The sequence below is a fragment of the Microtus pennsylvanicus genome, chromosome 21 (assembly GCF_037038515.1).
Source record: "Microtus pennsylvanicus isolate mMicPen1 chromosome 21, mMicPen1.hap1, whole genome shotgun sequence".
Taxonomy (NCBI): domain Eukaryota; kingdom Metazoa; phylum Chordata; class Mammalia; order Rodentia; family Cricetidae; genus Microtus; species Microtus pennsylvanicus.
Genome location: NC_134599.1, coordinates 1,535,952 through 1,549,684, shown reverse-complemented (window position 1 = coordinate 1,549,684; position 13,733 = coordinate 1,535,952). Strand labels below are relative to the sequence as shown.

General features: G+C 49.2%; 1 protein-coding gene across 1 annotated transcript in view; it reads right to left on the bottom strand.

The window, feature by feature from the left end:
- The window catches only part of LOC142839414 (GTPase IMAP family member 8-like), a 21,058-nt gene extending 7,325 nt beyond the window's left edge, over positions 1 to 13,733 (bottom strand). Inside the window, exons 1-7 of the mRNA XM_075955531.1 lie at positions 13,647 to 13,733; positions 12,549 to 12,676; positions 11,756 to 11,845; positions 9,838 to 10,713; positions 6,625 to 6,726; positions 6,418 to 6,537; positions 810 to 857 (exon numbers count right to left, since the gene is read on the bottom strand). Of these exons, the coding sequence (XP_075811646.1) occupies positions 810 to 857; positions 6,418 to 6,537; positions 6,625 to 6,726; positions 9,838 to 10,713; positions 11,756 to 11,798 (1,189 nt within the window). The 5' untranslated portion in view covers positions 11,799 to 11,845; positions 12,549 to 12,676; positions 13,647 to 13,733. The remainder of the gene's footprint in view (positions 1 to 809; positions 858 to 6,417; positions 6,538 to 6,624; positions 6,727 to 9,837; positions 10,714 to 11,755; positions 11,846 to 12,548; positions 12,677 to 13,646) is intronic.

Sequence of the window (13,733 nt, the reverse complement as noted above, 5' to 3'; positions counted from 1 at the left end):
AAGACGGTTAGAATCAGAAGCAGACATCTATTGCTGGGCGTGGCCCAGGGCCTGTAACAAGAGGAGCGATGGAGGGACACCATGAAGACAAGAGCTCAGATCTCCAGACTTGAAGGGGTGAGGACAGGGGGCTGTCCTGTGAGTCCAAATGAGTTTTAAGTGCCCTGTACACTCCTAAAAGTCTGTCATTTGGGGGAAAGCTGACGGTGGCTCAGTGGTAGAGTGCCCATCCAACATTGTAAGGCTCAGGGCTCAATTCTCAATATCATAGAAAACAAAATCGAGCTGATTCCCTTTACTCTGTGATGGTTTTAATTTCCCTTAGTGTTATGGGGTGCTCTGTAAGACATAATCACTTTAGGGCAAATTCCTTCCTTCCTCCCTCCCTCCCTCTCTTCCTCTCTCCCTCCCTTCTTACCCCCCCCCCCCCCGTCTCTCTCTCAGCTGAGAGGAGATGAGGGAGGAAAGAGAAACTCTGTCGCTGTTTAGTTGCAGGCCCTTCTAACCCTGAACGTGTGTCAGAATCACGTTTCACCACATCATGTGGAGGAGAGTGTCACCGTGGAGTGTGTGCGCGCATGTGTGTGTTTGCAAGCATGTGAGTCTGTGTTCATGTGTGTCTCTGTGCGTGTGTATGTGTATGCCTGTGTGTATGTATGTGTGCATATGTGTACGTGAACACAGCAGCGGCTTGGACACAGAGATCTGGAGACACAGGGAACAAACGGCAGTTGTCTTCTCCTTCTTGATCTTGAGTGTCTGAACCTGTTTTGGGTCTCGGTCCCTTCAGGACCTTGGTGCTTTCTTACCTTCAACTATGGCTCCATATGTGCTCTTCCGGAGGCCTTCCATTTCTTCTGGAACCGAAACAGGAAAGAATTAAAGTCACGTCCATGTGGGAACTGGTGAGGCGCTTTGACTCAGGTAGCTCGGGGTAACTGTCCTCGCATGGCCATTTCCATGGCTAACTCTCGCACCTGTGTTGACTGCAAACATCTGTAAGTAACTGGCTGGAGTGAGGCAGGGGCATCGCAGCACAGTGTGCTATTGCTCCTCCTCACTCGTGGGAAAGCAGGCGTTTCCTGCAGATGAACGGATGATCTCCGCCAGGCTGGAAGTGTAAATCTGTGGAGCATTCTCGTATGAGCAAGAACGAGACAAAAAAAAAATCTTTAAAGATTTGTTCTTACTATGTATCTTTTTTTATTCTATATTTTTTCATGTGCATTTCTCCAAGCACAAATATGTTTTAAAACTACAAGGTTTTAAAAACCAGCTGACTAATCTGATCTGAGACTTCATGCAGGGATGGCTGGTGTCACAGGCTAGACATATACTAAGCTGGGCAGTGGTGGCGCACGCCTTTAATCCCAGCACTCGGGAGGCAGAGGCAGGCGGATCTCTGTGAGTTCAAGACCAGCCTGGTCTACAAGAGCTAGTTCCAGGACAGGCTCCAAAACCACAGAGAAACCCTGTCTCGAAAAACCAAAATAAATAAATAAATAAATAAATAAAATAAAAAAATAAAAACAGACTAAAATCAAGCATAAAAGTAAGAATAAATCTTTAAAAACATAGACTAAAAGCAAGTTGTGCTGGCATAACTGGATGCCAATCTGTAGAAGAATGAAAATAGATCCATATCTATCACCATGCACAAAACTCAAGTCCAAATGGATTAAAGACCTCAATATCAGTCCGAACACACTGAACCTGATAAAAGAGAAAGTGGGAAGTACTCTACAACACATGGGCACAGGAGACCACTCCCTACGTATAACCCCAACAGCACAGACATTAAGGACAACATTGAATAAATGGGACCTCCTGAAACTGAGAAGCTTCTGTAAAGCAAAGGACACTGTCACTAAGACAAAAAGGCAACCCACTGACTGGGAGAAGATTCTCACCAACCCCGCAACTGACAAAGGTCTGATCTCCAAAATATATAAAGAACTCAAGAAACTAGACCGTAAAATGCTAATCAACCCAACTATAAAATGGGGCACTGAGCTGAACAGAGAATTCTCAACAGAAGAACTTCAAATGGCTAAAAGACACTTAAGGTCATGCTCAACTTCCTTAGCGATCAGGGAAATGCAAATCAAGACAACTTTAAGATACCATCTTACACCTGTCAGAATGGCTAAAATCAGAAACACCAATTGATAGCCTTTGTTGAAGAGGTTGTGGAGGAAGGGGTACACTCATCCACTGCTGGTGGGAATGCAAACTTGTGCAACCACTTTGAAAGCAGTGTGGCGGTTTCTCAGGAAATTCGGGATCAACCTACCCCTGGACCCAGCAATACCACTCTTGGGAATATACCCAAGAGATGCCCTATCATACAACAAAAGTATATGCTCAACTATGTTCATGGCAGCATTGTTTGTAATAGCCAGAACCTGGAAGCAACCTAGATGCCCTTCATTGGAAGAATGGATGAAGAAAGTATGGAATATATACATATTAGAGTACTACTCAGCAGTAAAAAATAAGGACTTCTTGAACTTTGCATGCAAATGGACGGAAATAGAAAACACTACCCTGAGTGAGGTAAGCCAGACCCCAAAAGAGGAACATGGGATGTACTCACTCATAATTGGTTTCTAGCCACAAATAAAGGACATTGAGCCTATAATTCGTGACCCTAGAAAAGCTAAATAAGAAGGTGAACCCGAAGAAAAACATATAGTCATCTTCCTGGATATTAACCTTCATCAGGCGATGAAAGGAGACAGAGACATTGGAGCACCGGACTGAAATCTCAAGGTCCAAATCAGGAGCAGGAGAGAGAGCATGAGCAAGGAACTCAGGACCGCGCGGGGTGCACCCACACACTGAGACAATGGGGATGTTCTATTGGGAACTCACCAAGGCCAGCTGGCCTGGGTCTGAAAAAGCATGGGAAAAAACCGGACTTGCTGAACATAGCGGACAATGAGGACTACTGAGAACTCAAGAACAATGGCAATGGGTTTCTGATCCTACTGCATGTACTGGCTTTGTGGGAGCCTAGGCAGTTTAGATGCTCACCTTACTAGACCTGGATGGAGGTGGGTGGTCCTTGGACTTCCCACAGGGCAGGGAACCCTGATTGCTCTTCGGGCTGATGAGGGAGGGGGACTTAATTAGGGGAGGGAGAGGGAAATTGGGAGGCGGTGGCAGGGAGGAGGCAGAAATCTTTAATAAATAAATAAATAAATAAATAAATAAACAAATAAAAGATACATAGTAAGAATAAATCTTTAAAAACATAGACTAAAAGCAAGTAGCCACCGTTTGCAATGAACGGGTAGAAATGGTTGCTGTTCTCCTGCAGATGCACCACAGATAAAAATCAAAACGTCACAGACATACTTCATGGATTCTGGGTTTTTCTTCTCCTAACCTCCTGTCTCATTCTCTCATTCTGGCCTTCACAGCAATTAGTATTATGATGTTTTTAAATATTTGAGTATTTGCATATGTATTTACATCCTTAGACAATTCTCAGTCCTGTTTTTTGCATGTTAAACTTCAACATGAATGCCCTTTTTGCAACATCTTATTCATTTCTATTAATAAACATCAAACTGTTCTGAAATCATTTCTTTTCACAACAAAGAACACTGTAAGATAATCCCCATAGGCACCCCTTGGCACTTCTGTTGAACAGCTGGTTCATCTGGGGTGCACATTTTCTGCTGGCTGGATATGGCCAGGTTTAACTCTTGAGTGGATCGAGTTGCTCTTGCCTACCCAGTCTCCCAGGCAAACCCCAAATCTCCATAGGACTCCATGATGGTCACCGCATTTCTAGCGCTCTTAGGACTTAGGACTGGTCATCCACTGAATTCGGGGCATGGCAAGGCTTATGTGCTTCTGCTATTTCGTCTTTCACAATTTTATTTTGCAAAGAAAAAGTTTTTTCTTGGGCCTCTTCATAAAAACCCCATCCATTTTTTCCACGTTTCCAGAATATCTTAAGGCATCTCCCTCTCCTCCTCTACCCCCTTCTTTTCCTCTGTTCTGCTCTGCCTGTCCACCTCTTTATTTCCCCTTCTCCCTACCCCGCTCTTCTCCCCCTCCTTTCCTTGCACGCAGAGAAGAACATACCTCTATAGGCTCGTACTGTTCTTATCACTGTAAGCTATACCCTGTTCTCAGGAAAATTCTTCCAGTCATAGGGCACCGTTTCTACTCATTGTCCGAGACTTGACTGTGAAGGACACAGTGTCAGTGGCGATGAAACTGGCTTCCCCGCCATGACTTCCCCTGCAGACACTCATCGTATTCAGGCTTCTTGCATGCACATCTTTTTCTTGTGTTCCCTGTGTTGTTAGTGACAGGCCACCAGAATTTCTGTTAGTTACATGAGCTGCCCAAAGTCACACATTTGCCTTATAGCCAACCCTCCCCAAATAGTTCTTCTTGTCTGTGTCGTCTCTTGGACTTCTCACCTACTGGGTAGTTGGGGGAGATAATCCCTAATAAATCAATAAGCCTACTGTCCTGGAACCCTGTGTATGATGCTGCTGTCCCGGGCTTTGGCCACAAGGTAGTACTGATTGCTGGAAGTCATTCCAATACCAGCACAGAGAAAGAAAAAGAAGCATACTTCTATATCTAAGTTCATGTTTTCACAAAACAAAAATACCACTTGCCTCCCCCCAAGAATCACGCAAAGATAAAACCGCCTGGGGTGTCTGTTGTGTTTCGAAGGATTTCAGTAGAACCTGGCTTGGTTCTCAGCATCACTTGCATGTATGCAATGTGGCTGTCACAACCGAACTCAGCAACATTAGTGGGGAAGCTTCTGAATCAGACGGACTACAGGAGACATATGTCCCACTAAAGGACAAAGTCGTTGACAGATATGAGCCAATGCCCACATGCCCAGAGATGAGACAGGGCACATGAGAAGGAGACACTGAAATGGTCACACAGGAGAGAGACTGACAACAGCCTAGGAAAAGGAAGGGGAGGGGAGGGGCGTGTGAGGGACGGGAACTGATGCTGTGGCTGTCAGCCTGCAGAGCCCACACAGTGGGGCGATCGAGAATGGATATGGATTTCTGCTCCAAAAGGAAAATTCTGCTAATTTTCCACAGTGTGGGTGCAGAGGCCACGGGAGATTGGCAGGCAGCGTGTGAGCGGCAGTGGGTGACCAGGGGGCAGGTGTCACTCAGGGAGCAGGCAGAAGCTAACACACGAAATGAACATTCTTGTCTGAAGCCAGCCGAGCTGATTCACCAGGATGCTTTATTTTACCCCGCAGTGAGAAACCAGCTCAGGGAGCCACTTTCTGAGAGACGGTCTTTCTGGCTTCCTGATGCGCAAGAACCAGGCTGGCAGCTATGACACAGGGGCAGAGCAACGGCTGCACAAGCTGAGGACTTGACTCTGAGGCCCAGAACGCTAGTGAAAAGCTGGAGATGCTTGCCTGCGTCCGCAATCCCAATGTCTCCCACAGCGAGGCAGCCGGTGAAGAGAGGAGACTTGGCCAGAAGCAGTCAGGCCAGCAAGCCCATGGTGTAGCAGCAACAAGAAAGATGCTGTTTGCACCAAGTAGAAGGGTAGAAGTTGCTTCAGAAAGCTGACCTCCTACCTCTACAAGTGTCCCGTAGCACCAGTGTGTGCTGCACTCTCTGACACAACTAAATTAAACAAAAACATCTTCAGTGACATCTGCTCCACCCATCTGCCTCTCCCCTCACCTTTATATCCAGGTCCTGGAGTCACAGAGCAGGTTGGTGTCCAAGAGTCCAGGAAAACCACCCTCTCCCGTAAGATTCAGCTAACAAGGGGAGCGCTCACAGGAGTCTTGAACTCACGGCTGTTGGCCTGCCACAGTGTCTTGGGCTGTGTTATAGGAAAGGTATGGGCTACGCAGACTGGAAAGAATAGGGTGGTTTCAGAACAAGATCAGGAGATAGAATTCACTGATGGCCTTCTAGGGGAGGACTGGATCATGATGGAAGGAACACGGAGATTCCACCCTGGTCTGTAAAGCCTTAAGGCCCCATGCTGACCTCCTAGGGGTGAAGCCTGTCTGACCTGAGTGGGCTTTGAGGAGTCTGGGGTAAAAATGGGAGAGAGTTCGCCACCTGCTGGGGGTCTTGGGAAAACCTGGGCGCTGGGACTTGAAGTTTCCCACCTGCCGAAGAGGAAGGAACATTGGTTCAGCTTTGTTAAACCGAGGGTTTCAGAAAGGCGCAGGCAATGGGGCAGAAAGTCCCAGCATCCCCATGGGTCTGGGGATGGTGACATGGAAATTTCAGGGCCCTCCCCCACCGTGTGCTGTCGCTGATGCTCACTTCACTGTCCAGGGGACCCAAAGAACCAGAGCTCGCCTGAGGGCCCGCTAAAAAGGAGCAGAACAGGTCCCCGTTGGTCCTCCCGGCCCCCAAGTGGCTGCCAGAGCCTCCTCCTTACCCGGGCCAGCAGGGCTCAGCCTCCAGTCACCAGCGTGAGTCACTTGCCAGCAGGCAGAGAACCTGTGCCTGCTGGATGATGCTCTCACAGAAAGGCCACTTGCAGAGCCGTAACTCCAGAGTCAGGTAAAGAAGGAAAAACACGGTGACGCAGCACATGCCACTGCCCTGCAGGCTGTCCCCTAAAGTCGGGGCCTTGAACGCTGACCTGAAATCCGCCAGAACACAGCAGAGCTGCCGTGGTAAATGGCCGCTTCCTGTGGAAAGCTGACAGGCCGCCCTGCCCTACTCATTTCCTCTTCAGAAAGGTCTGAGCACACAGAGCACTGGGAGTCAGATGCTGGGTGGTGGAGGACAGCCCCATCCCCCAGGTTCCAGAAAACCCTCTTAAGACTGGAAAGTGCTGGGCCCTGGATTCCCCCTGTTAGCATCAAAGGTGAGCATCTGCTCGCCCCCAAGACCCTGGGCCCCACGTGACCACTTTGTCTTTAGACGGGTCCGCTAAACGGGGGCAGAAAAGCACTGCTGGTCCCAGAGGGCCTGGACAGCCCCCTCAAAGAGCATCTGAGCTCAGACATGAGACTGGGCGCTGACTGCCTCTTCTCTGCTGTGTGGAGCATTTCTTTACCTGACTGCACCTGTTAAGTATTGAACCTTGAGCATAAAACCCAGCTCTGGCTTATGTAGGTGGTTCTCATCTCAGAATTCCCCCATGATGCTTTCTGTTGACAGGAAGTGTGCTTGGCTTTAGATTATGGACACTAGGATTTCAGGGGAGCTGAGGAGGTGACACTCTAAGAGACTGCAGTGAGGTGGGGTGGTGGGGAGAGTTTAAAACCAGATAGATGCAGTCCTCTGCATCCATTTTCAAGAGGAGACATAACTCAAGCTGAGCATGGTGGCTTTTTCTTATCATTGTTTGTCAGGGAGCTGAAGCAGGAGGATTGCCTTGAGTTAGAAGGCAGCCTAGCCGTAGCTCCTCCTCCAGAGGATGTGGTGGCCCCGTTATTAGTGTCACTGTCCTTTCTCCTAATTGGTAGTGACCAGCTGTGTCTTTAGCCGGAGGGAAATGAGCTCCCCACTGATGGAAGAAGGTCATTGGCTAATAAAGAAACTGCCTTGGCCCAATTTATAGGTTAGAACATAGGTAAGCGAAGTAAACAGAACAGAATGCTAGGAGAAAGAAGCTGAGTTGAGGAGTCGCCATGATTCTCCCACTCCAGACAGATGCAGGTTAAGATCTTTCCTGGTAAGCCAGCTCGTGGCTAGCTCAGTCGGTAGAGCATGAGACTCTTAATCTCAGGGTCGTGGGTTCGTGCCCCATGTTGGGCGCCATTCTGTTGAGGGAGCTGCGGGCCTCTTCCCACAGTCCGGCTCCTGGCCGCCTGGCTAGCTTATGCCCCGAAATAATTACACACAAATTGTATTCTTTTAAACACTGCTTGGCCCATTAGCTCTAGTCTCTTACTGGTTAGCTCTCATAGCTAGATTAACCCACGCAGCTCATCGCCAGGGCATATGCGATGAAGCTCCGACCCAGGATGGACGTAGGCTAGAATCTTCCCGGTAAGTGCACCTCGGTGCTACACACATTATTAGAAATGGGCTAGTCCAGGTGCGAGAGTTAGCCCAGAAGAGGCTAGATATAATGGGCCAAGCAGTGTTTAAAAGAATACAGTTTGTGTGTTGTTATTTCGGGTAAAGCTAGCTGGTGGCGGGAGCTGGGTGGCAGAATGCAGCCCGCAGCTCCTACAACACCCCACATCCTTCGGGCAAGAGGAAGGTCTGCGATGGGAGGAGAGGGCTTCAACCTAAGTTAGAGCCTGTGTCCCTGAGGAGCAGGGTCTGACATTCCCCGATGTTTGCATTCCACCAGCTCCTTCTGCTCTTCACCTGGAGAGGAAAAAGGATTTAAGGGGATAAACATCTCAAAGCAAAGGGGATAGGAAGGACAAAGAGGTCTAAGGACTTACGTTGTGGTTTTGTTTTTTTTTTTAAAGAAAGAGAGAGAAAGAGAAAAAGAGAAAGAAGGAAGGAAGGAAAAGAGAAAGACTTCTGAGGGGTGGCTATGTTCCTGTTAGAGAGAGTTTTTTCCATTTTGATTTTTATTCACCCCTTGGCTTCTATATTTTCACACAGTTTCAACCTAGCAGACAGCACTGGAGTGAGTTTGGTTTGGTTTGTTATGTCAGGGTGGGAGGTGGGAAGGAAATCAACAGACCCTGATCCCTCCTGGTTTGGTTTATTAGGGCAGGGTGGGAAGCGGGGAGAAATTAACAGACCCTGACCCATCCTGGCAGGCTGTAACTCTTCAGACAAAGCCAGAATCTCCCAGAAACCTAACTGTCAAGAGTTCACACATTAACATCCCCCCAACTAGGAATTGAACCCAGGGCCCTGAGCTAGGAACACCCGACCCTCCTGCCTCTGCCTCCTGAGTGGCAGGCATGTGCCATCAAGCCCATCTTGAAATAATTTATTTGTTTAAAGAAAAAAATGAAAAAAAATTTTGATAGCTTCCAAACTCGATATCTATTTTCACAGAGAAACAAACTAAGCCCAAAGAAGCCATGTGCCTGTGTTCCCTAGAAAGCAGGCGGTGACCCTTCTGTCCTCGTGACTGTTATTTAGGGAGCCAGTTCCCAGACCCTGGGCTTTGGTTTGAGCACAGGGAAGAAACTCCTGGCCACCATCTTGTTAGAGATGTCTGTGGAAAGGAAGGCAGGGGGACCCTAAAAGCCTCAGGTGTTGGGTGACTTAAGGAAAACAACTTTCTAGACACAACAGGGCAGGTGCACACGTGATCACAGAGGCTGTGGCGGCATGCCCAGCACCCGAGCAAGTGCAAGCCAGACATAAATGCCCCCTCCAACCAAGAAACTAGTCACAAATCATAACTCCTGGGGGAAGGAAAATGGATTCTCTTCAATGAAGTGACACTGGGTATATCAGCCACACCCCAGGGCAGGCTCAGGAGTATTGGCCAACAAATCCAGCTTCGTGTTGCTGTTAAGACACAAAACAAACAAACAAAAAACCATGAAGTTCTGAGAGGAGGGAGGTGGTAGGGACTTGGGGAAAGTGAGAGAATATGACCCAAATTTATTATATGAAATTACCAAAGAATAAGTTTTAAAAAGAAAAGAAGATTTTGTCCCCATTTACAAGCTACCAGGAGTTTTTGCCGTTTTAAGGGAAGAATGAACCACAGGGATGATGAAAAGGTCTAAAGGAAAATTTTAGTTAGACAAATTTTATTTTTTTTAAACTCTAGTAGTTAAAGTTGAGACTCATCACCTCCGAAGCCTTTGCAAAGCTGATACCGTGTTTCCCGCAGTACTGAGAGCTCTGAGCAGAGATCTAAGCATTCCTTTTTAAAAATATTTTCTTCCTAGTTAAAACATCTTCTAAGACCAGCATTATCTGCTATTCTGGTCCCCAATGGTCTGAGGCGCCTTTCTGTAGACCAGCAGGTAGATCAGGAAGGCCACACCCAGGAAAATAGCCACGCCCCGTCTCCAGCTCTTCCTGTAAGATTTCTGCCAGTCCCACAGCCCTTTTAGCAGCCTGGTGTGCAGGGGCCTCTGCATGCGTCTTGCCACCATCTCTGCCACCTTGCTGACTTGGTCTTTGGGGTTAGAGCCCCGCAGGGTCCTCACCAGATCATACACTTCATTGGAGTAGTACGCGCCCCCGTGCTCCCTCACCAGGCCAGCGACCAGGCCCAGCAGCTCCTCAGCTTGTGCCTCGCGGTCGCGGGCAGTGGTTCGGTTGTTTAGGGCGCACACGCGGCCCCCGCACTCAGCCACCAGCTTCCGCAGCGCGCGATTGTCTGTGCATCGCACGTAATCCTGCAGAGACTCTCCTGCCAGGTCCTCCTTGCGAGTGAACACCACAACAGTCCGCGCCATCACCTGCTCCCCAAACACCCGCTTCACCCCGGCCAGCACCTGGCTGTCCTGAGTGGTGAAGCGACCCAGCTGGGTGACCAGCAGCAGCGCGTGCGGCCCGGGCGACGTCAGTAGGAAGCAGTGGGCTGTCTCCGAGCACGCAGGGTCGGTTTGTTTGACCTCAGAGCTGAAGACATCCGGGGTGTCCACCACCTCTACATACCAGCCGGCCCATTTCCTGTTGGCCCAGGAGCAGGATCTGGTAACAGGCACAGCCCCCAGCTTGGATTCGAAGCACGTCTGGCCCAGGATGGTGTTACCAGTGGCACTCTTGCCGGTTCCGGTCCTACCTACCAGGATGAGCCTCAGTGGGGGCCCCTTTGGGATCTGTGAATCCATCTCCAAGCCTGAGGACCAGACAGGGCAACACTGAGTCAGAGACACGGCTTTTCCCTGGGGCTCACCTATGTTCTAACCTTCAGCCCGAAAGGGAATGAACCGCAGTGCCTGCTCCCCTTGGAAACTGGTGCTCCCATCTGCTCTGGGCTCTCAGAGCTCAGGCTCCTCCCGGTCTTTCCTCTCTGCCCTTGTATTTTCTGCACCTGTAGGTGCTCCTGCTGCCTTTCAGAAAGAGTCCATTATAACTCCTGGGTCTACCAGGACCTCTGGTCCTGCACACACAGGCCGACCTGATGCTGATTTGACCCTAATATTCCCCCCACAGATGCTGGTCATCGAGCACAGGGGAGCCCCTCAGCCCCAGGCACAGGTTGGATGGCAGCCCACCAAGTGCTTGTGTAAGGGCAGGAAGTGCTCAGGCTAGGGCACACCTCTCCTATGGAAGTGGAGACAATGTGGGCCTTTCCCTGGGCTGTTAGAGAGGAGAGTTCACCTGCTTCCCTCTTTCTCCTCTCTTGTCTTAAGCTGGCTCCTTAAAGAGAAAGCCCCGCTTTAGATAATATTTTGTTTCATTTTATCTATGGGGATGCCGTATCACTGTGTCCTATGGAGGCTAAAGGTCGAGTTTCAGGACTCAGTTCCCTCCTTGCATCGGTTGGCTCAGGGGTTGAAGTCAACCCATCTGGATTGGCTGCTTGTGCCTTTACCCACAGTCATTTCCCCGACCCCCCAAATACTAAATATGCAGTTAGCCCTCTATCCTAACACTGGAGACCTGGTGAGTGAGGCTCACACTAGTCCTGGGTTTCCCATCCTCTGTGTCATTTTTTTGTGGAGACCAGAGTAGGTTTAGGATCCTCCTTCATGCTGTGGGAACCAGTGACAGGGGGTGTCAAAGCTGTGAGCTTCTCTCAGCAGGGCAGGGGCAGAGACACAGTCAAATGGGTCCTGCTGTTTCATCCCAGGGGCTTCCAGATCTGAGGAAGCTCCACCCACTTCCTACCCTTAGTGCCCACACCAGCTGGGATGCATTGAGAGAAGGGCTGTTACCATAGGTGCTTTCCTCGTCTCTTGCCATCTTCCTTCCTCCCATGGTTCTCAGGACTCTCAGTCACGATTTCCTCATTCATGCGCTCATTCCTGCAGACGGGCAAAACCAGCCACAATGTCAGGCTAAGTCTAAAGAGCAATGCAAAGCAAGGCTTTAGGGGCCAGGTGAGCAGAGACATGGTGGGTGCCTTTGTCCACCACAGGAAAATCTGCTGTTCCTTCTTATCGAGAGCATCTGGATTTTTGAAGAATAGTTTCCGGGGGGACCAGAAAGATGGTTGCAGTGCTAGCTTGACAACCTGAGCTTGCTCTCCTGAGCCCAGTAAAGATGGATGGAAGAACCAGCTCCACGAAGTTGTCTTATGGGTTTCTGAGCCCTTCTCTTTAAGCAACTTCCCTTCCACCAAAGATGTTCTGACTGCACAGTTATTTGATACAGCCAAGCACGCTCTGGTCACGTGTGCCTGGTCCCAGGAGTCCCTAAGCACAAAGCACGATGTCCCCTCAGTCTGCTGCTCCAGCCTCATTTCCAGTGAACAGGCCTCGGTCTGTGACTGCACAGACCCCAGATTCAGTCTCTCCAGCCCTCCTTGTCTGCATTTCTCATCATTTCAGAATCTGTCTCTTTGTCTCCACTAGGGGTGATGAGTTTCCTCCCACACTCTCCCCCTGTGGGCACCACACACACGAAAAAGGAAGATGATAACTCAACACCCTGTCTCCCTAGAGGGCCTTTGGGAATAGGTTGGGTTAACACCTCTTCCCTCTCCCCAAAGCCTTTAGTAGAACTCACTGTGTGGCTCTGTTTCACCATTCTGGGTGCGGGAATCAGCAAATTCCACAAATGATGCAGAAATGAAGAAGCAGCCACAAAACTGAGAGCAGCGAACAAGACTTCTGCAGGAGCTTGAAGACCTTGTCCTGGGGGAAATGAGGAAGCGTGTGCATGGACTCAAGGGAGGCCAGGGCAGGCCCCCAGGACTCCCCGGAGCTCAGAGTGGAAGCCAATAGTATTTTCAATGTTTTTTTAAAGAGAAAAACAAACATTGAATGAAATCTTGGGTGACAAATGGCTTTAATTATCTGGGAATATAAAGCAAGAACAGTTCTACATGTTTAAGAGAGCTCAGGAGTTATCTAGTTTCTTGTCTTGATGTTTCTCTGAAATATTTAGGTGTTCCCCTGGATATCGCATCTTTTGGCCCTATCCTTGGTGGTTCTGCTAGAACAAGTGGATCGTTCCTCATGAGGTTAATCCACACCCAGCATTTGAAAATGAGCTATTTCTCCAACTCTTCACTGTAGACATGAAAAAACTGTGAGGTCCCTATAGTTGGAGCGGGACAAACTTCAATCAGGAAGCAAAGGTTTAAATGACAGGTGGGGACAGGGCTTGATGACCAAGTTCCATTCCTCTGAGGTGTGTTAGAGCCCCTTCCCCATGCACACGCATACAGGTGTGAGATTAAGAGACTTCAGAGGGGCGCAGGCTTGGCACATCAAGACTGGCCTTGAAGGCATGGTTTATAGAGACATAGAAGCATCTTCTGCATTTGTTGAATGTGCAGTTTGAGGAATGGTATCTTCTAAACCGCGCTTTGCTCCTGAAATGGGATCTAGAATAGGTTTCTCTTACCGTATGAAAGAAGTTTGGGAAGAGACAAGATCTGCCCATCAAGAATCTGTGTACTCCTAAGACTTCCTCTGAACTTGCTCAAGTTGAAACCCAGACCACCCCTCAGGCGTCTGGACGCCCGCTCTTGCCTGCGCCGCATGCGCTTGCAGGGTATGCTCCTGCGTAGTGCTTTGTAAATTGCCTGTGTGTAGGCAGCAGACACTTTGGTCTCACAGCCCAGCCCCCTCTCCACCCTGCTCACAGGCTCAAGCTCACCTTTCTTGGTGACAGACTTTAAAGTGGCCCAGAGAACTCCTGCCTTCCCTTCAGCCATGAGTAAAGAGGTCTCTTGGTCTCTCGGTG